Source organism: Microcaecilia unicolor, chromosome 6 (assembly GCF_901765095.1).
Source record: "Microcaecilia unicolor chromosome 6, aMicUni1.1, whole genome shotgun sequence".
NCBI lineage: Eukaryota > Metazoa > Chordata > Amphibia > Gymnophiona > Siphonopidae > Microcaecilia > Microcaecilia unicolor.
The window spans coordinates 162431098-162456761 of NC_044036.1; the positions used below are offsets into that span (position 1 = coordinate 162431098).

Consider the following 25664-nt stretch of genomic DNA (forward strand, 5'->3'; position numbering starts at 1 on the left):
TAGGTGCCTATCAGGCTTATTTTTGAAAGAGAAAGACGCCCATATTTCGGCCTTTCTCTCATGGGCGCCCAAATCGGTATAATCGAAAGCCGATTTTGGGCGCCTCCAACAGACTGCAGTCTGTCGCAGGAACGAACAAAGTTACGGGGGCGTGTCGGAGGCGTGGTGAAGGCGGGACTGGGGTGTGTTTATCGGCCGAGGAGAGATGGGCACGCTCGGCCGATAATGGGAAAAAGAAGGGCAGTAGTAGTGAGAATTTGGGCTGCTTTTTTTGGACCCTTTTTTTTCACAAATAAGTCCCCAAAAAGTGCCCCAACTGCCCAGATGACCACCGGAGGGAATCGGGGATGACATCCCATGACTCCCCCAGTGGTCACTAACCCCCTCCCACAAAAAAAAAAAAAAAGAACTTTAAAAACTTTTTTTTTCCAGCCTGTATGCCAGCCTGAAATGTCATACCCAGCTCCATGACAGCAGTATGCAGGTCCCTGGAGCAGCTGTTAGTGGGTGCAGTGGAATTCAGGCAGGTGGAACCAGGCCCATCCCCCCCTACCTGTTACACTTGTGCTGGTAAATGGGAGTCCTCCAAACCGCCCCCTAAACCCACTGTACCCACATCTAGGTGCCTCCCTTCACCCATATGTGCTACGGTAATGGTGTAGAGTTGTGGTGAGTGGGTTTTGAGGGGGATTTGGGGGGCTCAGCACCCAAGGTAAGGGAGCTGTGCACCTGGGAGGTATTTTATTTATTTATTTATTTTACTTTTTAAAAGTGCCCCCTAGGGTGCCCGGTTGGTGTCCTGGCATGTGAGGGGGACCAGTGCACTTCGAATCCTGGCCCCTCCCATGACCAAATGCCTTGGAGTTGTTCGTTTTTGGGCTGGGTGGCTTCGGTTTCCGTTATCACAGAAAACCGATACCGCCCAGCTCAAATCCGCCCAAATCCGATGGATTTGCCCGGCACCAACCGTATTAGCGAAACAAAAGATGGACGCCCATCTTTTTCGAAAATACAGTCTGTCCCACCCCTTCATGGACCCATCCTCGGAGATAGTCGCCCATGGAGATGGGTGTCTGCGTTTGATTATGCCCCTCTATGTGTGCTCAGTTTCGAGTTCCCGCATGGCCCGGGCGGTAATTTCGGTTTTTACACACCGGAAAATAAAAATTATAATTTTTATTTTCCGGCACATGGCAGAAACCAGGCGGTAATCATCATTCTATGTGCATAGACAATTACCACACAGTTAACACATGAGATCTTACCACTAAGTCAATGGGTGGCGGTAAGGTCTCAGACCTAACGTGGACATGTGCCTATTTTTATCTTGCTGCACATCCGTTTTCAGCAAAAAATGTTAAAAGGCCTTTTTTACAGGCACACTGAAAAATGGATCTGCGTGCACCCAAAACATGATTCTACACTAGCACAGCCCATTTTTCAGTGCACCTTAGTAAAAGGACCCCTTAGTGTGTAGTTACCCCCAGCTTTGAGTACATACCTTCACTGTGTGCAGTAAAGGGTAATTTGTGTAAATATCTCCAGTCATATTGAAAAGTTGGTTCTTATGTTGACATTTGTATATACAACACCAAAAAACAGGAAGAGGATCCCTACGACGTATCCAAGATTCAAAGGAGTAGGGAATGAAACAATGACTTCCAGTGGGCAGTTTGTTTTCAAACTCAATCTTTATTAAACAATTCAGGACCTGACATGGGGCCGTATTTCGCCTGCTTCAGGGGGTCAACAAATACTATATATCTGCCAAAACACAGCCAAGGTCCTAAATTGGTGCTTGTTTTAAAAGATTGAGTTGACACCGAACTGCCCACAGGAAGTCATTGTCATTCCCTACTCCTTCCTATACATTTGTACAACAACTTTATTTGTGGGTTGCTTAAATTAAATTAGGCTCAGGGTAATATTTCAGCAGAAGAGAACTCAGCCACTGCACAAAGAGAGTTCTATAATCCACTGCATAATGATGGCTGATTACAAAGATTTCCCTACTTTGAGATCTCCCTACAGAAAGATAACCTTTTGTGAAGAATATTACTGTATCAATATTTGGCAATAAGGGCCAAGAAAAAAGTTATAGGTGGTACATTTTTACTGGATTAGCTTAATATATTTTAATTATTTATTTGATATTTTTGATATACCACAAAGTCATTATAGAATATCTAAGCCAGTGTTTCCCCAAGTCTGGTCCTGGAGTACCCCTTGCCAGTCAGGTTTTCAGGATATTCACAATGAAAATGCATGAGCCTGATTTGCATGCACTGCCTCCATTATATACAAATCTCTTCATGCACATTGTAAAGAGTATGTAGGCAGCTCTGGGGAACAGAAAGAAAAGAGGAGAGCAAGAAAATACAACTCCCCGCATGCCTCAGGGGAACCCTGGGCTAAGCAAGAATACCCCCGTTACAGGCAGGCATCCCCCAAGAAAGAACCAGAAATAAGGAACTACAACTCCCAGCATGCCCAGAGGGAACTTGGGGATAAAAGAAAATATGTGCATTCCCATGAGTCACCAGAGGAGGGCCGCAGGGGAAGGAATAAGGCTGATTCTCCAACCTGGTGGAAGAGGTGGTGGAACAGGTGGGTGGAGAAAGAAGAGACACCAAAGGGCTTTAATGAAAGAAAGGGTGAGCAGCTGGGAGAAGGGCGGGGCGAGGAGAATATGGATTGGGCTCCTGAGGAGAGAGAGGAGGAGAGTGAGCCTTGCCCTATGGAGTAAACTGAACCGGAGAGCGCCCTAGAAGAGCCGATGGACTTTTCAGCTCTGGCTCAGCGAAAGCCAAGAGAGTAGCGGGGCCAAGCCGGGTCAAGCGGGAGGAGGTCAGGTAGGAGTATGACTGACCAAGAGGGTGGGACCCTAGGCTTTGAGCCCGCGCAAAGCCATTACTGTGTTTTTTTTGAAAACCTAGCTGAACTGAGCTGTGTTTTAAAGCTTGGCTAAAATTGAACTGTGTTTTGAAAGCCTAGCTGGACTGAGCTGTGTTTTGAAGCTTGGCTAAAATTGAACTGTGTTTTGAAAGCCTAGCTGGACTGAGCTGTGTTTTGAAGCTTGGCTAAAATTGAACTGTGGTTTTGAAAGCCTAGCTGAACTGAGCTGTGTTTTAAAGCTTGGCTAAAATTGAACTGTGTTTTGAAAGCCTAGCTGAACTGAGCTGTGTTTTAAAGCTTGGCTAAAACTGAACTGTGTTTTTGGAAAGCCTAGCTGGACTGAGCTGTGTTTTGAAGCTTGGCTAAAATTGAACTGGGGTTTTGAAAGCCTAGCTGAACTGAGCTGTGTTTTAAAGCTCGGCAAGAATTGAACTGTGTTTTTGAAAGCCTAGCTGAACTGAGCTGTGTTTTAAAGCTTAGCTAAGATTGAACTGTGTTTGGAAACCAGGGCTGAATTGCGCCTGGGGGTTTTTTTTTTCTTTTCCCTGCTACTCTCCAGGGGACCGGGAGAGAAAGCAGCGGTTGAAGCCTACCCTGTGTAGCATTATTTGTTGTTTTGTGAGAAGCAATTGAGAGAAGGAGGGACGTTCCTCCTGTTCAATAAAAAGCTTCATTATAGTTGTTTTTTTTGAGAAAAGGGGAGCCATACAGGAGTGTGGTTGTTTTGTTTTGGTTTGACTTTTTCTTGGAAGAGCTGCAACCAGGAGAAAAGAGGATCCACTTTACAATATTCATTGTAGATACCCTGAAAATCTGACTGGTAAGGGGTAGTCCAGGATCAGACTTGGGAAACATTGATGTAAGCAGTTTACAATTTCATTTAAAAAAATGGGTAATGAGCATAAAATGACAAAACAAGGCAAACACAAGGGCAGACAAAATACAGAGAGAAAACAAGAAAAAACCAAAAGATAAAAATATTCAATATCATGAGGAATTAGGAACAGAAGGGAAGGAGAAAACAAAGGGGGGAGATAGGAAACAAACCAAAAAAGGGAACAGGCTTTCAAGAGCCACCTTCTCTTTATCAGGTCAACTTATTTGATTCCTATTTCCATATATCCAAATCGACTTAACATGTTGACCACAATTCTTTGCTATATTGAAAGCAAGTGAATATAGGGTTTGAGAAACTGCTTGATTGTTTGGTTACTAAGTGGAATGCTTCTTTTGCCTAGGCCATAGATAGAGCTAGTGGCTTTTTTGAAGGAGAAAGTTTTCCATAGAACGGCTACTTAAGAGCATTTGTGGAGACACTCTGAATCCTGGAAGTTGGGAATTATGAAGAACAACCATATCTCAAACAATTAATTATTACCTGAATTGGTTATTACTCTGTTTACCATTAACTTTCTCTTTGCTTCATGTACAATTTCTCATTCATAATAGATTTTCTAAATGTTAAATATCCATAGCTATTCCAGTATGTTTATGATATTGTATTGTAAAACTGGTTCTCCGAGGACAAGCAGGCTGCTTGTTCTCACTGATGGGTGACGTCCGCGGCAGCCCCTCCAATCGGAATCTTCACTAGCAAAGGCTTTGCTAGCCCTCGCGCGCCGATGCGCACCGCGCATGCGCGGCCGTCTTCCCGCCCGAAACCGGCTTGTGCCGGCCAGTCTTCTTTTCTCCGCGCTCGGTACGGTTGTGTTTTACCGTTCGTGCCCCGAAAAGTCGACCTCGCGCGTCGTTTTCGACTCGTTTCTGTGAGAAACTCCTAAAATTGTTTGGTTTAACCTCTTTTGGTTTTTTCCTTCCTCTACTTCGAGTTTTTTCGCCCCGTTAAGTTTTCTTTCGTCGTCGGGGTAGGCCTTACTTAGGCCTCGGTCGAAATTTCCTATTTTGCTGGTGCCAAATTTCGCCATTTCGTCTTTCGATTTCGCCGGCATGATTTTTCCGCCCATGACATCGAAGCCTTCCAGCGGCTTCAAGAAGTGCACCCAGTGCGCCCGGGTAATCTCGCTCACTGACAGGCACGCGTCGTGTCTTCAGTGTCTGGGGGCTGGGCACCGCCCTCAGGCCTGTAGTCTATGTTCCCTTTTGCAAAGGCGGACTCAGGTAGCGAGGTTAGCCCAGTGGAACATTTTGTTCTCGGGCTCTTCGTCGGCATCGGCACCGGGGGTATCGAGTGCATCGACGTCTTCAGCGTCCAGACCTTCATCCTCGGCGGCCAGTGCAACGAGGCATCGGCCCTCTGCATCGGCGCTGAGACATCGGACAGCTGCATCGACGTCGGTGGTACCGGGACCTCGTCTGCTGATGTCGTCGGACGGTGGTACTTCGTCTGGAGTGCAGGTGAGGGCTGTCCATTCCCCTGCTGGTGGCGGTGAGCCTTCGGGTGGGTCTCCCCCTACCCTGAGGGCTCCTGCGGTACAGCCCCCCCGAGACCGACCTTCTTCGGTCTCGGCCCCGAGGAAGCGACGGCTGGATTCTACGTCCTCCTCGTCGGTGCCGGGAAGCTCCGGTGACATGCTTCGTCCCAAGAAGTCGAAGAAGCATCGTCACCGGTCCCCCTCCCATGTCGGTACCGAGAGCTCTGGGTCGCCGAAGGAGTCGGCACCCAGCAGGCATCGGTGCCGAGAGGACCGCTCACCCTCTGTTCAGGAGGTGTCGATGCGCTCCACTCTGGACAGCCCGGAACAGCCTCCACGCCCGGAACAGGTTCTGACGTCAACGCCTGCATCGACCTCCATGCCTTTCTCTGCAGCCGCTCTGAACGAGAGCCTCCGGGCCGTTCTCCCAGAGATTCTGGGAGAGCTGTTGCGCCCTACCCCTCCGGTACCGGCGGTGCTTGCGCCACCGGTACAGTCGAGCGTGGCGCCGGCTGGCCCATCGCCCGAGGTGAGGTCTCCGGCGTCGGTGCCGCGTGCGGTACCGGCTGCCGTCGCCTCCCAGGAAGGCTCCCCGACTACGTCGGCGGAGGGAGCTTCGCCGATGCGGGCGAGGGAGTCTACCTCTCAACGCCCCCATCGTGGACGTGGCTCCACGGAGTCGAGTCGGGCACGGTTGCAGACACAGGTCCGTGAACTTGTGTCTGACACCGAGGGTGAGGCCTCGTGGGAAGAGGAAGAAGACCCCAGATATTTCTCTGACGAGGAGTCTGAGGGTCTTCCTTCCGATCCCACTCCCTCTCCTGAAAGACAGCTTTCTCCTCCTGAGAGTCTGTCTTTTGCTTCCTTTGTCCGGGAGATGTCTACGGCCATCCCCTTCCCGGTGGTTGTGGAGGACGAGCCCAGGGCTGAAATGTTTGAGCTCCTGGACTATCCTTCTCCACCTAAGGAAGCGTCCACTGTACCCATGCACCATGTCCTAAAAAAGACATTGCTGGCGAACTGGACCAAGCCTTTAACTAATCCCCACATCCCCAAGAAGATCGAGTCCCAGTACCGGATCCATGGGGACCCAGATCTGATGCGCACTCAGTTGCCTCATGATTCTGGAGTTGTAGATCTGGCCCTAAAGAAGGCTAAGAGTTCTAGGGAGCATGCTTCGGCGCCCCCGGGCAAGGACTCTAGAACCTTAGACTCCTTTGGGAGGAAGGCCTACCATTCTTCTATGCTCGTGGCCAAAATTCAGTCCTACCAGCTCTAAACGAGCATACACATGCGGAACAATGTGCGGCAGTTGGCGGGCTTGGTTGATGCGCTTCCCCCTGAGCAAGCCAAGCCTTTTCAGGAGGTGGTCAGGCAGCTGAAGGCGTGCAGAAAATTCCTGGCCAGAGGGGTGTATGTCACCTTTGATGTTGCGTCCAGGGCCGCTGCTCAAGGTGTGATGATGCGCAGGCTCTCATGGCTGCGTGCCTCCGACCTGGAGAATAGAATCCAGCAGCGGATTGCGGACTCGCCTTGCCGTGCGGATAACATTTTTGGAGAGAAAGTCGAACAGGTGGTAGAGCAGCTCCACCAGCGGGACACCGCCTTCAGCCTCTACCTCTACAGGTAGAAGATTTTTCGGGGGAAGGAAGACTGTTCCCTACTCTTCTGGCAAGCGTAGGTACAATCCTCCTTCTCGACAGCCTGCGGCCCAGGCTAAGCCCCAGCGCGCTCGCTCTCGTCAGCAGCGTGCGCCTCAGCAAGGCCCCTCGGCTCCCCAGCAAAAGCAAGGGACGAGCTTTTGACTGGCTCCAGCAGAGCATAGCCACCATCCAAGTGTCAGTGCCGGGCGACCTGCCAGTCGGAGGGAGGTTGAAAGCTTTTCACCAAAGGTGGCCTCTCATAACCTCCGATCAGTGGGTTCTCCAAATAGTCCGGCAAGGATACACCCTCAATTTGGCATCAAAACCTCCAAATTGTCCACCGGGAGCTCAGTCTTACAGCTTCCAGCACAAGCAGGTACTTGCAGAGGAACTCTCCGCCCTTCTCAGCGCCAATGCGGTCGAGCCCGTGCCATCCGGGCACGAAGGGCTGGGATTCTATTCCAGGTACTTTCTTGTGGAAAAGAAAACAGGGGGGATGCGTCCCATCCTAGACCTAAGGGCCCTGAACAAATATCTGGTCAAAGAAAAGTTCAGGATGCTTTCCCTGGGCACCCTCCTTCCCATGATTCAGCAAAACGATTGGCTATGCTCTCTGGACTTGAAGGATGCCTACACACACATCCCGATACTGCCAGCTCACAGACAGTATCTGCGATTTCAGCTGGGCACACGTCACTTCCAGTACTGTGTGCTACCCTTTGGGCTCGCCTCTGCGCCCAGGGTGTTCACAAAGTGCTTGGCTGTAGTAGCAGCAGCACTTCGCAGGCTGGGGGTGCACGTGTTCCCATATCTCGACGATTGGCTGGTGAAGAACACATCCGAGGCAGGAGCCCTGCAGTCCATGCAGATGACTATTCGCCTCCTGGAGCTACTGGGGTTTGTGATAAATTATCCAAAGCCCCATCTTCTCCCAGTGCAGAGACTAGAATTCATAGGAGCTCTGCTGGATTCTCGGATGGCTCGCGCCTATCTCCCAGAGGCGAGAGCCAGCAACTTGTTGTCCCTCGTCTCGCGGGTGCGAGCGTCCCAGCAGATCACAGCTTGGCAGATGTTGAGATTGCTAGGCCACATGGCCTCTACAGTCCATGTGACTCCCATGGCCCGCCTTCACATGAGATCTGCCCAATGGACCCTAGCTTCCCATTGGTTTCAGGCTGCTGGGGATCTAGAAGACGTAATCCACCTGTCCACGAGTTTTCTCGAATCCCTGTATTGGTGGACGATTTGGTCCAATCTGACTCTGGGACGTCCTTTCCAAATTCCTCAGCCACAAAAAGTGCTGACCACGGATGCGTCTCTCCTGGGGTGGGGAGCTCATGTCGAGGGGCTTCACACCCAAGGAAGCTGGTCCCTCCAGGAACGAGATCTGCAGATCAATCTTCTGGAGTTACGAGCGATCTGGAACGCTCTGAAGGCTTTCAGAGATCGGCTGTCCCACCAAATTATCCAAATTCAGACAGACAACCAGGTTGCCATGTACTACGTCAACAAGCAGGGGATCTCGCCCCCTGTGTCAGGAAGCCGTCAGCATGTGGCTCTGGGCTCGCCGTCACGGCATGGTGCTCCAAGCCACATATCTGGCAGGCGTAAACAACAGTCTGGCCGACAGGTTGAGCAGGATTATGCAACCTCACGAATGGTCGCTCAATTCCCATGTAGTGCGACAGATCTTCCAGGTGTGGGGCACCCCCTTGGTAGATCTCTTCGCATCTCGAGCCAACCACAAAGTCCCTCAGTTCTGTTCCAGGCTGCAGGCCCACGGCAGACTGGCGTCGGATGCCTTCCTCCTGAACTGGGGGGAGGGTCTGCTGTATGCTTATCCTCCCATACCTCTGGTGGGGAAGACTTTGTTGAAACTCAAGCAAGACCAAGGCACCATGATTCTGATTGCTCCTTTTTGGCCGCGTCAGATCTGGTTCCCTCTTCTTCTGGAGTTGTCCTCCGAAGAACCGTGGAGATTGGAGTGTTTTCCGACCCTCATCACGCAGGACGAAGGGGCGCTTCTGCATCCCAACCTCCGGTCCCTGGCTCTCACGGCCTGGATGTTGAGAGCGTAGACTTTGCCTCTTTGGGTCTGTCAGAGGGTGTCTCCCGTATCTTGCTTGCTTCCAGGAAAGATTCCACTAAGAGGAGTTACTTCTTTCTATGGAGGAGGTTTGCCGTCTGGTGTGACAGCAAGGCCCTAGATCCTCGCTCTTGTCCTACACAGACCCTGCTTGAATACCTTCTGCACTTGTCTGAGTCTGGTCTCAAGACCAACTCTGTAAGGGTTCACCTTAGTGCAATCAGTGCATACCATTACCGTGTGGAAGGTAAGCCGATCTCAGGACAGCCTTTAGTTGTTCGCTTCATGAGAGGTTTGCTTTTGTCAAAGCCTCCTGTCAAGCCTCCTACAGTGTCATGGGATCTCAATGTCGTTCTCACCCAGCTGATGAAACCTCCTTTTGAGCCACTGAATTCCTGCCATCTGAAGTACTTGACCTGGAAGGTCATTTTCTTGGTGGCAGTTACTTCAGCTCGTAGAGTCAGTGAGCTTCAGGCCCTGGTAGCCCAGGCCCCTTACACCAACTTTCATCATAACAGAGTAGTCCTCCACACTCACCCTAAGTTCCTACCAAAGGTTGTGTTGGAGTTCCATCTGAACCAGTCAATTCTCTTGCCAACATTCTTTCCCCGTCCTCATTCCTGCCCTGCTGAACGTCAGCTGCACACATTGGACTGCAAGAGAGCATTGGCCTTCTATCTGGAGCGGACACAGCCCAACAGACAGTCCGCCCAATTGTTTGTTTCTTTTGATCCCAATAGGAGGGGAGTGGCTGTGGGGAAACGCACCATATCCAATTGGCTAGCAGATTGCATTTCCTTCACTTACGCCCAGGCGGGGCTGGCTCTTGAGGGTCATGTCACGGCTCATAATGTTAGAGCCATGGCTGCGTCGGTAGCCCACTTGAAGTCAGCCTCTATTGAAGAAATTTGCAAAGCTGCGACGTGGTCATCTGTCCACACATTCACATCTCATTACTGCCTGCAGCAGGATACCCGACGCGACAGTCGGTTCGGGCAGTCAGTTCTTCAGAACCTGTTTGGGCTTTAGGATCCAACTCCACCCCCCGAGGGCCCTGTTTGTTCTGTTCCAGGCTCCACTCTCAGTTAGTTGGTAAATTTTTTTGGTCAATCTCAGTTATGTCCTCGCCGTTGCGAGGCCCAATTGACCATGGTTGTTGTTTTGAGTGAGCCTGGGGGCTAGGGATACCCCATCAGTGAGAACAAGCAGCCTGCTTGTCCTCGGAGAAAGCGAATGCTACATACCTGTAGAAGGTATTCTCCGAGGACAGCAGGCTGATTGTTCTCACAAACCCGCCCGCCTCCCCTTTGGAGTTGTGTCTTCCCTTGTCTTTGTCTTGCTACACATGAGACTGGCCGGCACAAGCCGGTTTCGGGTGGGAAGACGGCCGCGCATGCGCGGTGCGCATCGGCGCGCGAGGGCTAGCAAAGGCCTTTGCTAGTGAAGATTCCGATTGGAGGGGCTGCCGCGGACGTCACCCATCAGTGAGAACAATCAGCCTGCTGTCCTCGGAGAATACCTTCTACAGGTATGTAGCATTCGCTATTCTTACAACAAATTACTTTCTTATGCATTATTCTTTGTTATGTATCCTATACTGTTTATTGTAAGCCACATTGAACTTAAACTTGTTTGGGGTAATGTGGGATATAAATGTCACATAAATAAATATAGTATGGCTGTGCTTTGAGAATAAAATGCACTGATTATGAGATAATGTCTGTAGGAAAAGATGCATAAGCTACTGGAAGTACATGAACGACTTGGAGGTGAAGAGGATATTGTTAATCCTGCCAATGAACTTATTAAAGAAGGACATATTCAGAAACTCTCTGCCAAAAATGGTACAGCTCAGGATAGGTATCTATTTTTGGTAAGTTTGTTTACCACTATTCACTACATAGGATTTATTTGCTGCATAATACTGTGGCAAGGTCTAGTATCATGTGACTTAAATCCTACAGAAGCTTCATTAGCTTCCAGTTGAGCTGCAATATATTTTTTAATATGTTGCTGTTGGTGTATAAATCTTGGAATGGGATGGATCCTTGTTATTTGAAAGATTGTCTTGTGCTGTATGTCCTTGAAAGTGACCTTCCTGGGGTAATTTTCTGGTGGTACCATAGTAAAGGAAATTAATTTGGAATTTGCTAGGACTAGGACTTTATAGGAACATCAGTTTGTTTTGGAATGTTACCTAGAGCAGGTCTTCTCCACCCCTCTCCTAGAAACACACTTAACCAGTTGGGTTTTTAGAATTATGACAATGAATATGCATGAGATAAATTAGGATAAAATGGAGACTTGTATGCAAATGTATCTTGTGCATATTCATTATGTTAATCCTAAAGACTTGACTAGCTTCGTGTACCTCCAGGAGAGGTTTGAAAAGCATTGACCTAGAGTGCTGCATGTGAACACACAGCCAATCGAGTTTTCAGGATTTCCACAATGAATATTCACAGGATAGATTTGTACGCACTGCCTCTTTTGTATACAAATCTCATGCATATTCATTGTGGATATCCTGAAAACGTGGGACCACTATGAGGACTGGGTTGAGAACCACTGATTTGAGGTGCCAAAAAGTAGTGAAAGCTCTGCTATAGAAGGAGGCCTTCAAGAAGGGAGTAAGCTGAAGGTGGCCTTGGAGATGGTTAAGAATGTCATTGTATTTGTGACTGCAAGGGGCTTTTGATTTGTGCATAGTTTAATGTTTTTAGTGTTTTTATTATGTTGTAAATTGCCTGAACGTTCGTGATAGAGAGGGTTTAACAAGCAGAAACTATTTTTTCAAATGCCCTCCTATAGATGAATATGTTAGGAATAGTATTCTAAATATAAAGACTCATGAGAGACGTTTTGTAAAATAGCTTAAGGTGGGCCCCTTTGTATTTGTTTTTCTTCTAATTTATATTTTTCCTTTCACAGTTTAACAGTATGGTGCTATATTGTGTACCAAAACTGAGGCTCATTGGCCAGAAGTTTGGTGTCCGAGAAAAGATCGACATAGCAGGCCTTCAAGTTAGTATGAGATACGTCAACACTCGCTGTGTGCTTTTTCTGAAGAACATCCGTGAGGGGAATGAGTTGTGTGTAACTGTCTTAAGGCTGATAACCTATATAATATATATGTTGTCTCTTGTCAGAGAGATCATTTGATTATGATGAAATACTCAACAGCAGATATAGAACAGTACTAAGCAATAATAATTGCTACAGCCCAAAAGTAACTTTCAGAAGTATCTGGAATAGGTTTACTAACACAGCTAAAATGTTAATTTGGGGGGGGGGGGTAATTTTATAAGGAGCTGTCTAGTTTTAGGCACTGTTCTCATGCACAAATGCTGATATTTGTCATTTATAACTCGTACTTCAAACATTTTTTCAAATTATTTTCCAATGAAATATTTTTTTCAGCTTATCATTCAATCAAGCATAGCTCATCAGTTTATGTCTCCTGACCTTGTGAATTATACTTCATTGATAGATAAGTTAAAAAGCTGATGTTTGTCTCCTGATCTGATGAGCTATGCTTTGTTGAATGAGAAGTTTAAAAAATATTTCATTGAAAGATAAGTTAAAAAATGATTTTGATACATCGGATGTTTGAAGAACTGCTATACTAAAAGAATTGCTATATTTGAAGTACTATTGTAACTGAACTTTAGAGACATTTGGAAAAACTTGTGGATCAGTGATGAATTATGAGCTTATCCTAGAATCTATGTGCTTCAAATAGTGAGAAGTTGATCTTATTTTCTGATGGCTCTGACAGTAAATATCTTTTGACATGGATGTTTTAGGGCTTCAAACTCCTAGTTCTTGCTCCTTTGTGGCAAGAACATGTCTTGTCTTCGTTGGATGCAGAAGATTCAGGTTAGACAAATCTGGATCCTGATTTTGATCTATCAGCTGCCTCATTTGGAGGCAGGTCTTGCATATTGGCTTATATGAGTTCTTCCTAGAAGTATTCTCTGTTACTGCTTGTCAGTTTCTGTGGCTAAGAAAGTGGCCAGAGGATATCATGTCACAAGTAAACTCCCATTAAGGGTACCTTTCTCGTTGGTGATGAGATTAAGAACTTAGGAGAGGATAAGCCTCATAAACGTTTTGAGGACAGGTCTTAATCCCCTTTTAGGGCATCTGCTGGTAGACACAAATTTAGAGACTTCAAATGCTATAGGCCCAGACAACATGGTCCTCCTTTTGTCCTGATAACAGGTCAGGCTGTCAGGGACCTCATGTAAACAATGCATCTATTGCTGAAAGGCTATTGGTAAGGTTTGCCTCTTTGCCAAAATCTGTAGTAGGATATATACCCCTGATGGTGTGGATAACATGAGAAAGGACTTAGCAAAGCCAGAGGAATGGTCTGGAATTTGGCGGCTTAAATTTAATGCTTAAAACAATGCAGGGTCATGCATTTGGGCTGCAGAAACCTGAGGAAACGGTACAGTTTAGGGGTGATGAACTTATGTGCATGAAAGACGAGCGGAACTTGGGTGTGATGGTATGTGATGAACTTATGGTGGCCAAACTGGAAGAAAAGGCAACGGTGAAAGCTAGAAGGATGCTTGGGTGCATAGGGAGAGGAATGGCCATTATGAAAAAGGAGATGGTGATACCCCTGAATAAGACTCTGGTGAGACCTCATTTAGAATATTGTTTGCAATCTGGAGACTGCACCTTCAAAAAGATATAAACAGGATGGAGTCAGTCCAGAGGGCGACTACTAAATGGTCAATGGTCTTCATCATAAAGCATATGGGGACAGACTTAAAGATCTCAATATGTATACTTTGGAAGAAAGGTGGGAGAGGAGAGATATGATAGAGACATTTAAATACCTATGTGGCATAAATTCACAGGAGGCAAGTTAATTGAAAGGAAGCTCTGGAATATGAGGGCATAGGATGAAGGTGAAAGGAGATAGACTCAGAAGTAACCTGAGGAAATACTTCTTCACGGAAAGGGTGGTGAATTCATAGAACGGCTTCCTGGTGGAAGTGATAGAGAAGAAAACAGTATCTGAATTCAGGAGAGCTTGGGGACAAGTATGTAGGGTCTCTAAGGATCTGATAGGGAGAGTAGATGGCATGAATGGACAGACTAGATAGGCCATATGATCTTTATCGGCCTACATTTTTCAGTGTTTGTAGGAAGAAATATTTTTTCATTCAATGAATAGTTAAGCTCTGGAACTCATTACCGGAGGATGTGGTTACAGCAGTTAGCATATCTGAATTTAAAAATGTTTTGTCACGTTCCTGGAGGAAAAGTCGGGAGTGGTCCAGAACATGGACATGGGGTGGAGCCACTGCTTGCCCTTGGATCAGTAGCATGGAATCTTGCTACTGTTTGGAATTCTGCCAGGTACTTGTGACCTTAATTGGCCACTGTAGGAAGCAGGATACTGGGCTAGATGGACCATTGGTCTGACCCAGTATGGCTGCTATTGTCTTATGTGGGTATTATTATTGAGTTTTATTGTATGCTGCATTAAGCAGTTGTAATAGAGCATGAAAGGATTCAGAACAAGCCTTCAAATTGCTTATAGCAGTGGTTTCCAAACATGATCCTGGAGGTACCCCAGCCAGTCAGGTTTTCAGGATATCCACAATGAATATTCATGAGATAGATTTGTATACAGTGAAGACAGTGCATGCAAATCTCTCTGATGAATATTCATTGTGGATATCTTGAAAACCTGACTGGCTGGGGTGCCTCCAGGACCAGGTTTGGGAACCATTGTCTTATAGGGTGTGTTGAACAAACAGTATGGAAATAGAACTAAAAGAAGTTTTTATAACAGTGGGTAGAAGTTCTAAAACAACTGGATGATTTAAGATATGTCCTTTACAAGAGTTGTTTTATATATTATTGAAAGATGAGGAGGAACTTATTACCAAGACGGGGTTTAGTAGAAGAAAATGAATAAAGTACTTCTGATATTTCAGTCTTCTGTAAAAGTGTTCATTAGCAGTGGTATAATTAAATGTATATACATAACTAAAAGAAAGTAGCAGATTATTGATATGTTTCCCTTCATTTTTCCAGGTCCAGGAGATTGCAAAGCCAAATGCAACACGTACATTTTTGATCATCGGAAAAAAAAGATCACTGGAACTGCAAGCTAGGTACTAGACTGTGTTTTAATTGCATTTAAAATGAATGAGTGTATGGAAAGTTGTAGTGAACTGCACTTGTATAAAAAAAAATACATTATAAAGCATTTCAAAATGGTACATAGATTATATATATATATATATATATATATATATATATATATATACATACATACATACATACATACACACACACACAGAGGAGAAGAGTTTTTACTTGTAAATAAAAATTTACTGTTTTCAAAACCTATGCTTAAAAAGGGTATGCAAGACGAAATGTAAAGATGTGTTGGAGCTGTTTTGAAGTCCACTGTATATGCTCTAAGAAGGCTAACAGGGTGTTTTGGTTTTTTTCTGTCTTTATAGAACAGAAGAAGAGAAAAAAGAATGGATTCAGGTAAGATTTATTAATAAAATATCTCTGTAAATTATTCCTCTCTCCCCCATGATATGTTGATAGCAGAGTTATAGATAAAGTGGAGCTCATATCTCTGCTGCCATAATTATTCCCAAGAACTTGTGTTTGCTTCCTTGAAGAGGTACCAAACTGCAAGATGAGATTATTTCACTTCTAGGTAGTACTCCATATTTGCAAAAAAATAAAAAAAAAATAAAATAAAATCAGGTGCTAAAACATTTTGGGTCCATCAGTTTCCTTCTCTTTGGACTTCCAGCTCAATCAAAACCAATCCCTGTTGGGCTACATTGCTAAGAACTTTCATTTACAACTACTCTGGAATTCTATATCCCCTCCCAACACATTTAACCCAGTCACTGTAGCATTTGTCCTCAATTGGGGAATCGTGTACCCAGGCTTCCTCAGGAACTTTGCAGTCCTGGTTCTAAATCCAACCACTAGATGTTGATCTTGCACAATATGTGACTTCAGCCCCATCCCCCTATACTCAAGGGGCTGTGAATGCAGTCTCCACAGCATCCACAGCCCTGTGTGAACTAGGAGTGGAAAATCAGAGCTTATTTACTTATTTATTACATTTGTACCCCACATTTTCCCACCTATTTGCAGGCTCAATGTGGCTTACATAGTACCGAGAAAGCGTTCCCCATTTCGGTTGATAACAAATACAAGGTTATATTGTGGTCGAATGAGATCAGTGTGTATCAGGCACCATGATGGTCGGAGGGAATGAAAATTGTATATTATCCAGTACTATCATTGGTTATGTGGTGTTGCTGGGTGTGGGGAATTATGGTGGGCCAGTGGAGTAAGCCTTTTTGAAGAGATTGATTTTTAGTGATTTCCTGAAGTTTAGCTGGCACTGCCTTGAGTGGAAGAGTAGCCTAGTGGTTAGCGTAGCTGCCTAAGGGGTCCTTTTACTAAGCCGCGATAAAAAGTGGCCTATGGTAGTGTAGGCGCATGTATTGGGCGTGCACTGGGCCAGTTGTTACCGCATCTACAAAAAAATGGCTTTTTAAAAATGGAATAGGAAAAGGGCCTGCGTATCAAGAGCTGTGTATCAAACTTGGATTCTCTTCATGGCTGTGCACAGTGATGTCAGTGGTCCAAACCAACACTTTTGTAATGTTTCATCTTAATTCACAGAAGCATGATTTTTTAATGACAATCCCAGAAACGGTGAAAATATGAACAGCACACAAATATGGTTTTTGCTCTTTCTGTGGGGCATTCTTCCTAATGTCTTGGTGCCAATATATCATTGCATTATCAAATAAGCCACGTAGAGTAGTTAAGAGCATCTAGCAAATGAGAAAATGCATAGGCATTGCAACTTAAGCCAGCTACTTAAAATCACATATCCATTGTTAAAAGATGATTATATCCATTTCCAAATAAAGAAAATAATTTCTTGTCTTTATCCACTGTTTAATGGTGGTATCCTGTACATGCTTTAAAAGGCCAGATTTCTGTTATTTCACTGTTACCACCAGTAAGATTTTTCAAGGCTTTTGATTTCTGGCAATTTGTTTCCATAGGTGATTCAAGGAACGATTGAGAAACATAAGCAGAATAGTGAAACATTTAGGGCTTTTAATAGCTCCTTTACTCGAGATGAGGAACATGCGCCTGACTCACCTGTAAGTAAAGCTAGCGAGCTATTTTTTTTCCAAACCTTGCATTTCCTGAAACATTTTACATTTCGGCTGATTTTCAAATGGAGGGAAAGGGAGCTATTTTCAAATGGAGGGAAAGGGAGCAATTTTCACACTATCTGCATTTTTACCAAATTCAGGGTAACTTGCTGTCCTTACCTGCAAACCTTCTACCAAGGTTATTTTTCTAATTTGAACTTGCTGGGAATATTTTACATTTTCACCTGTTTATTGCACATGTGCCTTTCAGTGTCCATGCATGTAGATTTCAGAGAGCAAACTAAGGAGCCCTTTTACTAAGCTGCTTTAGAACATGCAGTTAGCATGTTTTAAAAACCCTATTTTATCTAACTATGGTGGGGGAGCATGTAGGGGCCCATCCAAGTTAACTCTTAGCTCACCTAAAATACTAAGTCTGGCTATGCTACTATCCTTAGCTCTTAAATGGATCTTTAAGGACAAAACCACTTGTGCAGCTGCTTGTGTTGTTATAGATGTCAGTTTCTGACATGGAACAAATATGTCTGTTAATTTACTGCAGGTATATGTTAGCAAAGGGTTCTAACTTTTTATTATGCTAGATTAAGAATTATCCAAAGGGAGATCACATGATGCAGTGAAGAGGGGAGGATGTGTGCCTGTCTCTCTCTGAGACTCCCATGCTCCTCATGCACCTTCCTTGCTAGTTGCGTTTAATATTAAACTCAATTTTTCACTTACTTTGGCCTTTGTTACATGGACAAATATATTACCTGGTCGGCAGCTTTGATGCTGGCAAGTCCTCTCACAAAGAAAAAGAGAAGCGACGTGGGGGTGAAGAGAAAATGGTGGTGGAGGCCTGTACTGCGTCCATATTTTCTGTTCAACAACTGCAACAACTCATGGGAGCAGTGTATATCAAACCCTATTACCACGACTCAGCCAGCATTCTGGGCAGCTCGCAAACTTGAAAGTCCTGTTAGCGGAAACCACAAGGCGCATGGGAGAGTTGGAGCAGCGAGTGTCCACTACGGAGGACACGGGGACACAAATCGCAACCACGCTAACTCAGAGACACAATTGCAGGCCCAAGTAGAGAAAATAGAGGAGCTAGAAAATCAATCACGGAGGGAAACCTCCACGTTGTGGGCATACCAGAGCATCTCCTGTAGCATACTCTGCCCTCCTTGTTGGAGTCTTGGTTGAAAGTTGAGTTTTCCCTTACTGACAGTGTTGGGGCCTTGTGTTTGGAGTGCACTGTCCACGTTGGCAGGGGCGTAGCCACAGGTGGGCCTGGACGGGCCCAGGCCCAGCCACTTTCCCTCCAGGCCCGCCCCAACATCGTCGTACCAAGGCGGGGCGATCCGCCCTGCTGGCATCGCAGCTCCGTTGAGGAGCAGACCACCCGGAACCCAACCTTAAAAGAAGAATCGGACGGTGAAGCGCCTCGTGTCAGCTGCTCTCTCTGCCCTGCTCTGCGCTGCTGCAGCTGTAAAGTGATTTGCTCATCGGCCCTTCCTTCACCGTGTCCCCCCTCACGGAAATAGGAAGTTACATCAGAGGGCGGGACATGGTGAAGGAAGGGCCGACGAGCAAATCGCTTACAACTGCAGGCAGAGAGAGCAGCAGACGCGAGACGCTTAAGATGGAGCATTAGCAGCAGTGGGGTGTCAGAGGGAGGGGAAGGGAAAGAGGTCAGATGCTGGAAGGAAAAGGGAAGATGGCAGAGGGGACAGGAGCTGGATGGGAGGGTCAGAGTGAGAAAGGGAAGGGACACGTGCTGGTTGGAAGGAGGAAGAGAGGGGCTGGATGGGATCCTGAAAGAAAGAGTCAGAAAGAAGGGGAGGAGGAAGATTTGGAAGAGACAGTTACTGAATGGAGAGTGGGAAGGGTCAGGTGCTGGTTGGAAGGGAGAGAGCTACTGGACATGGGAGGGAGAGGAAGAAGGGACTGGAGGGAAGGGAGAGAGCTACTGTGACATGGGAGGGAGAGGAAGAAGGGACTGGAGGGAAGGGAGAAAGCTGCTGGGACATGGGAGGGAGAGGAAGAAGGGACTGGCTGGAAGGGAGAGAGCTATTGGACATGGGAGGGAGAGGAGGAAGGGGCCGGAGAGCTGCTGGACAAGGGAGGAAGAGGAGAAGAAGGGACTAGAGGGAAGGGAGAGAGCTGCTGGACATGGGAGGGAGAGGAGAAGGGGATTGGATGGAAGGGAGAGAGCTGCTGGACATGGGAGGATAGGGAGAGAAAGAGGGGAGATGGATGAAAGGATGCAGAGAGAAAGGGGAGAGACTGGAAGGATGTGAAGAGAGGGGAGACTGAACAGAAAAGGGTAGAGAGATAGAGAGACACTGGATAGAAGGAGAGGGGAGATAGACACTAGATGGAAGGATCAGGAGAGAGGGTAGATGGGTGGAAGGATGAGGAGAGAAAGAGGGAAGACACTGGATGGAAAGGTAGGGAGAAAAAAGAGACACTCAATGCAAAAGAAAGAGGGGAGACACTGGAAGGATAGGAAGAGAAAGAGGGGAGCTGCTGGATGGAAAGAGGGAGAGGACAGAGTAGGGAAAGACTGGAGAATAAGAGGAAGGGGCATGTGGAGATCAAGAGTGAGGAAAAGATGAAAAGCCATAGGTGATGAATGGACAGGAAACCCTGGCAAGAGAAAGACGAAGGAAAGCAGAATCTAGAGACTGGGAGCAACACAATGAGAAAAAGTAAATGGCCATACAACCAAGGTAAAGAAAATAATTTTATTTTTAATTTAGGATAAAGTAATATGGTACCTGTGTTAATAAAGTTTCAGAGACCAATACTTCCTTCCTTAGGTCAGGAGAGAATACCATGACAGCATTATACTGACCTGAGGCAGGAGATTTTGGCCTTTGAAAGCTCATTGAAAAGGGTGTTAGGCTATTAAATAAATTATTTTCTGAAACCTGATGCACTGAAAAGCAGCACTTTACCCCTGTGTGACAAATGCATCTGATTAGTGTGACTAAATTTTGCTGGGGAAGGGGGGTAGAGAGAAACATTTTTTGTCCACCCACTGCATGTTGGATGCTTCCAGGGTGGCAGAAATGGGCCCCAAGCGGTTCTCATAAAAGTGCACAACCACATCCATAAGCAGGAAATTCTATAGGGCTACTGATTTAAGAGGGACACCTTGCAGTATGAGGGTGAGCCTATTAAGATCTTTCAAGATTTTTCAGTGGAATTGCAACAACGTAGGAGGAAATTTACCCTTATTTGTTCCAAGCTGCATGACAAACACTACAGGTTTATTTTCTTGTATCCTGTGTTGCTAAAAGTGTATATGAATGGCAAATGACAGACTTTTGGTTCCCTGCAAGCAGCGCAAACTGATCTAGCTTGCCTCACTGAGGTGGACCCAGGGAATACCTGACAATGCAGCAGAGTTGGTGATGGATGACCTGTCTGTGAGCTCTGCTTAGCTTGCAATGCTAGTGCTCATTAGGTGTAAGCAATCCTGATGTCTGTATGATAAGCAGGTGACACCTTAGGGGATAGATCTTTATTCTGTTTATTTTTGCTTGAGGGGGGCGTGGGGGCCACATGCATTAACGTGATTATCCTGTCCACTTCGCCCTGGTGTGGTGGGTTCAGTTAGGGTTTCTTTAGGGGGGAGATATGCAGGGGAGGGGAGAGAAGATTGGGGGGATGGAGTGGGGTTTGGGGGGAGCAGATTAGGGTTTGGAAGCTGCAGGATGGGAGGTTGATTGAGAGCAGGGCAGGGGAAGGAAGGGGGGGGGTTGGGGATTAGCCTGTTCTCCTGATGCTACAGATCTATTGCTGCTTTTTATTTTACTGATCACCTTGTGCACATAAATGTATTCCTTGGTGTGAACAACTTATCGTATTTCCTCGAGGTGAGGGCTGGTTGCCCCGGAGTAGTTTTTGGAGAGGTGCTTGTTAATATCCCGTATTTCCTAGTGAGAATGATAGTGCCTAGTTGCCGTTTGGATGCTTGGAATGTAGAGGGCTTCACATCTCCTATTAAGTGAACAAAAGTTTTTAACAGCCCTTCAGCAACATCAAATTCATCTAGTGTGCCTTCAAGAGATGCAACACACAAACCTAGAACATTAGAAGTTACAACATCAGTGGGTGAGAGAAATCTTTTACTCCTCTTCAAAGGGGTGACATGGTGGCATGGCAGTGTTATTTTGAAAGCCTTTGTGTTATAAGGTGAACCTTATTTTTTGTGATACCCAAGGACGTACTTTACTTTTAAAGGTTTGGGTACGAGGACAGGAATTTTATCTATTAGTTGTCTGTGGCCCAATACCTTATGAGGCTAGGTTCTACCCAAACCTATTGAAAAAGCTCTTGCCCTATAAAGACTTTGAGAAGAATTATCCAAAGATGTTGATATACTTAAACTTTTGAGACCATGTGTCCCTTCTTTAGATGTGATAACAAAGAAGTTTTGTAACCAGCTGAGAATTGAGTTCCTTCCGTGATTACAGTTTTTGCTGAAAGGAAGCGCATTTCTAAAAGTTCTGTTTGCTATTGTCCTTGAGCCAATGGTTAAGTGATCAGCGCTGTTTGAGAAGTAGTCGCATTGCTTCATACGCTACACACTTTCAGTTTTCTGAAATGAATGATAAATAGCTTTCACAGTTGCGCACAAAAATGTCTACGCACTCTAGAGAATATCTCACATATGTGGATGTTTGATTGGACCTAAATTGACGCTTAATTGACACTAATTTTCAATTGGCACTCATTAGCAAGTTACCATGTTAGTAATGCCCAATGCTATCAAGTTGGCACCTGTACCCTACAGCATGTAACTGCAATGGGGGTCTATACACAGGCGGAGAGATGCGCCAACTATTTTAGCACACAGTTTATAGAATAATGGCAGTTCAGCGCACAACTGCTGCACGTAGAGCCAGGTGTAAGTGATCACACCCTACATTTAAACGTGTCTTTACTGGCAAGCTTAGTATTCGGTCTTCACCGAGGAGGATTTGGGGGGGACACCGGTGCCGGAAAGAATATTTGAAGCGGGGGAGTCGGAGAAACTAAACAAATTCTCTGTAACCTTGGAGGATGTAATGGGTCAGTTCAGCAAGCTGAAGAGTAGTAAATCACCGGGACCTGATGGTATTCATCCCAGAGTATTAATAGAACTAAAAAATGAACTTGCGGAGCTACTGTTAGAAATATGCAATCTGTCCCTAAAATCGAGTGTAGTACCGGAAGACTGGAGGGTAGCCAATGTTACTCCGATTTTTAAGAAGGGTTCCAGAGGAGATCCGGGAAATTATAGACCGGTGAGTCTGACGTCGGTGCCGGGCAAGATGGTGGAGGCTATTATTAAGAATAAAATTGCAGAGCATATACAAAAACATGGACTGATGAGACAAAGTCAGCACGGATTTAGTGAAGGGAAGTCTTGCCTCACCAATCTAATGCATTTTTTTGAGGGGGTAAGCAAACATGTGGACAATGGGGAGCCGGTTGATATTGTATATCTGGATTTTCAGAAGGCGTTTGACAAAGTGCCGCACGAAAGACTCCTGAAGAAATTGCAGAGTCATGGAATCGGAGGTAGGGTATTATTATGGATTAAGAACTGGTTGAAAGATAGGAAGCAGAGAGTAGGATTGCGTGGCCAGTATTCTCAGTGGAGGAGGGTAGTTAGTGGGGTCCCGCAGGGGTCTGTGCTGGGTCCGTTGCTTTTTAATGTATTTATAAATGACCTAGAGATGGGAATAACTAGTGAGGTAATTAAATTCGCCGATGACACAAAATTATTCAGGGTCGTCAAGTCGCAGGAGGAATGTGAACGATTACAGGAGGACCTTGCGAGACTGGGAGAATGGGCGTGCAAGTGGCAGATGGAAGTTCAATGTTGACAAGTGCAAAGTGATGCATGTGGGTAAGAGGAACCCGAATTATAGCTACGTCTTGCAAGGTTCCGCGTTAGGAGTTACGGATCAAGAAAGGGATCTGGGTGTCGTCGTCGATGATACGCTGAAACCTTCTGCTCAGTGTGCTGCTGCGGCTAGGAAAGCGAATAGAATGTTGGGTGTTATTAGGAAGGGTATGGAGTCCAGGTGTGCGGATGTTATAATGCCGTTGTATCGCTCCATGGTGCGACCGCACCTGGAGTATTGTGTTCAGTACTGGTCTCCGTATCTCAAAAAAGATATAGTAGAATTGGAAAAGGTACAGCGAAGGGCGACGAAAATGATAGTGGGGATGGGACGACTTTCCTATGAAGAGAGGCTGAGAAGGCTAGGGCTTTTCAGCTTGGAGAAGAGACGGCTGAGGGGAGATATGATAGAAGTGTATAAAATAATGAGTGGAATGGATCGGGTGGATGTGAAGCGACTGTTCACGCTATCCAAAAATACTAGGACTAGAGGGCATGAGTTGAAGCTACAGTGTGGTAAATTTAAAACGAATCGGAGAAAATGTTTCTTCACCCAACGTGTAATTAGACTCTGGAATTCGTTGCCGGAGAACGTGGTACGGGCGGTTAGCTTGACGGAGTTTAAAAAGGGGTTAGATAGATTCCTAAAGGACAAGTCCATAGACCGCTATTAAATGGACTTGGAAAAATTCCGCATTTTTAGGTATAACTTGTCTGGAATGTTTTTACGTTTGGGGAGCGTGCCAGGTGCCCTTGACCTGGATTGGCCACTGTCGGTGACAGGATGCTGGGCTAGATGGACCTTTGGTCTTTCCCAGTATGGCACTACTTATGTACTTATGTACTTTGGTACACAATTTAGACATTATAGAATTCTGGTGCCCTATATAGGATTGTCCCCACATGGGGAAGAGGGGATAGGAGATTTAAATATGTCAAAGATACGGGAGAGAGGATGGCGTCACGTAGTAGATTTAGTGGTTGGCTCTCCTGCTCTGTTGTCTGTCCTTTTTTAGGTAAATAGCATGGCATTGAATGAGTGCAAACTGTGTCCATTTATAATTGTATCTTGTTCCTCAATTCTAGTTTTTGCTAGCAGAACTGAATTAATAAAACATGATCTTTTTACTAAGCTACTTTAAAAAAAAAAGTTGCCATATTGCGCCCTTGCCTGGGTTTTTTTCCATGTGCTATTTTTTACCACAGCCATAAAAATTGCCTGTTTCTATTTCTTGTATTATTGGCCAAGCGCTAATGTTATACAGTATTTTTTATTTATTTATTTATTTATTGCATTTGTATTCCACATTTTCCCACCTATTTGTAGGCTCAATGTGGCTTACAGAGTTTGGTTATGACATAGTTATTCCATGATATCAGATACAATTAGTAATGTTCAAAGATTAGGTAAGGGAAGAGAGAAGGTATTAGGCAGGATAGACTGTAATAACTGTGTGGATTGGTGAGGTAGTTTTGTAAGGCTATGGGTACTCTTTTACAACTTGCGTAAGCACTGACGTTATAGGAGGAAAACCTCGAGAAGCTCCTAGAATTTTTCAACAATAATACAGGAGCCGGACTTCTTTATTTCGATTCACTGCTTCAGGATCACAGGCCGGAAGAATTTTCCAAAATTCTTCTGGCCTGTGATCCTGAAGCAGTGAATCGAAACACTGGCCACCATTGATCACAGTTGGTTGAAGAAATCTTGAGAAGAGTAGAGACTTAAGAGCCAAAGGTTAAGTTCTGCTTATTGATTATTTCGCTGCTAGATTTCTGAAAATAGTAGAGACCTGACAGCCAAAACAGATTGTATTATAAAGATTTACAGGCTGTTTTTAAACAACATACTCACTTCACAACACAATACAAGTAACTTCTCCACCATTGCCACACCAAACTTTTCTCTTCCAGTCTCAAACAGTCTGAAAATTCTGGGAGTCACTATTGACCGAAACCTCACACTTGAAACCCACGTGAAGAATACAACGAAAAAAGTGTTCCATTCCATGTGGAAACTCAAATGAGTAAAACCTTTCTTCTCGAGATCCATTTTCCGTAACTTGGTACAAATCATTGGTGCTGAGTCACTTAGACTACTGCAATGCACTATACGCCGGTTGCAACGAACAAATTATCAAGAAACTTCAAACAGCCCAGAATACCGCAGCCAGACTCATATTTGGCAAATCAAAATATGAAAGTGTGAGACCCTTACGAGAAAGACTGCACTGGCTCCCACTTAAAGAACGTATCACGTTTAAGATCTGCACGATTGTTCACAAAATCATCCACGGAGATACCCTGAGCTACATGCAAGACCTCGTGGACCTACCTCCTAGAAATGCTAACAGATCAGCCTGCAATTCCTCGATCTACATTTCCCCAACTGCAAAGGAGTAAAATATAAACTAACACATGCGACTAGCTTCTCCTACATGAGCACGCAGTTATGGAATGCACTACCAACTGATCTGAAAACGATAAACGACATAACTAGCTTTCGTAAATCTCTGAAAACCCATTTCTTCAACAAGGCCTACAATGGGAATCCATAGCTTAATTATAACACCTCACCACTTC

General features: G+C 45.5%; 1 protein-coding gene across 1 annotated transcript in view; it reads left to right on the forward strand.

Annotated features, from left to right (window-relative positions):
* The window catches only part of FGD3 (FYVE, RhoGEF and PH domain containing 3), a 279110-nt gene that overhangs the window by 203764 nt on the left and 49682 nt on the right, over positions 1-25664 (forward strand). Inside the window, exons 10-14 of the mRNA XM_030206131.1 lie at positions 10723-10869; positions 11928-12020; positions 15057-15136; positions 15491-15521; positions 17081-17182. Coding sequence (XP_030061991.1) covers positions 10723-10869; positions 11928-12020; positions 15057-15136; positions 15491-15521; positions 17081-17182 — 453 coding nt within the window. The remainder of the gene's footprint in view (positions 1-10722; positions 10870-11927; positions 12021-15056; positions 15137-15490; positions 15522-17080; positions 17183-25664) is intronic.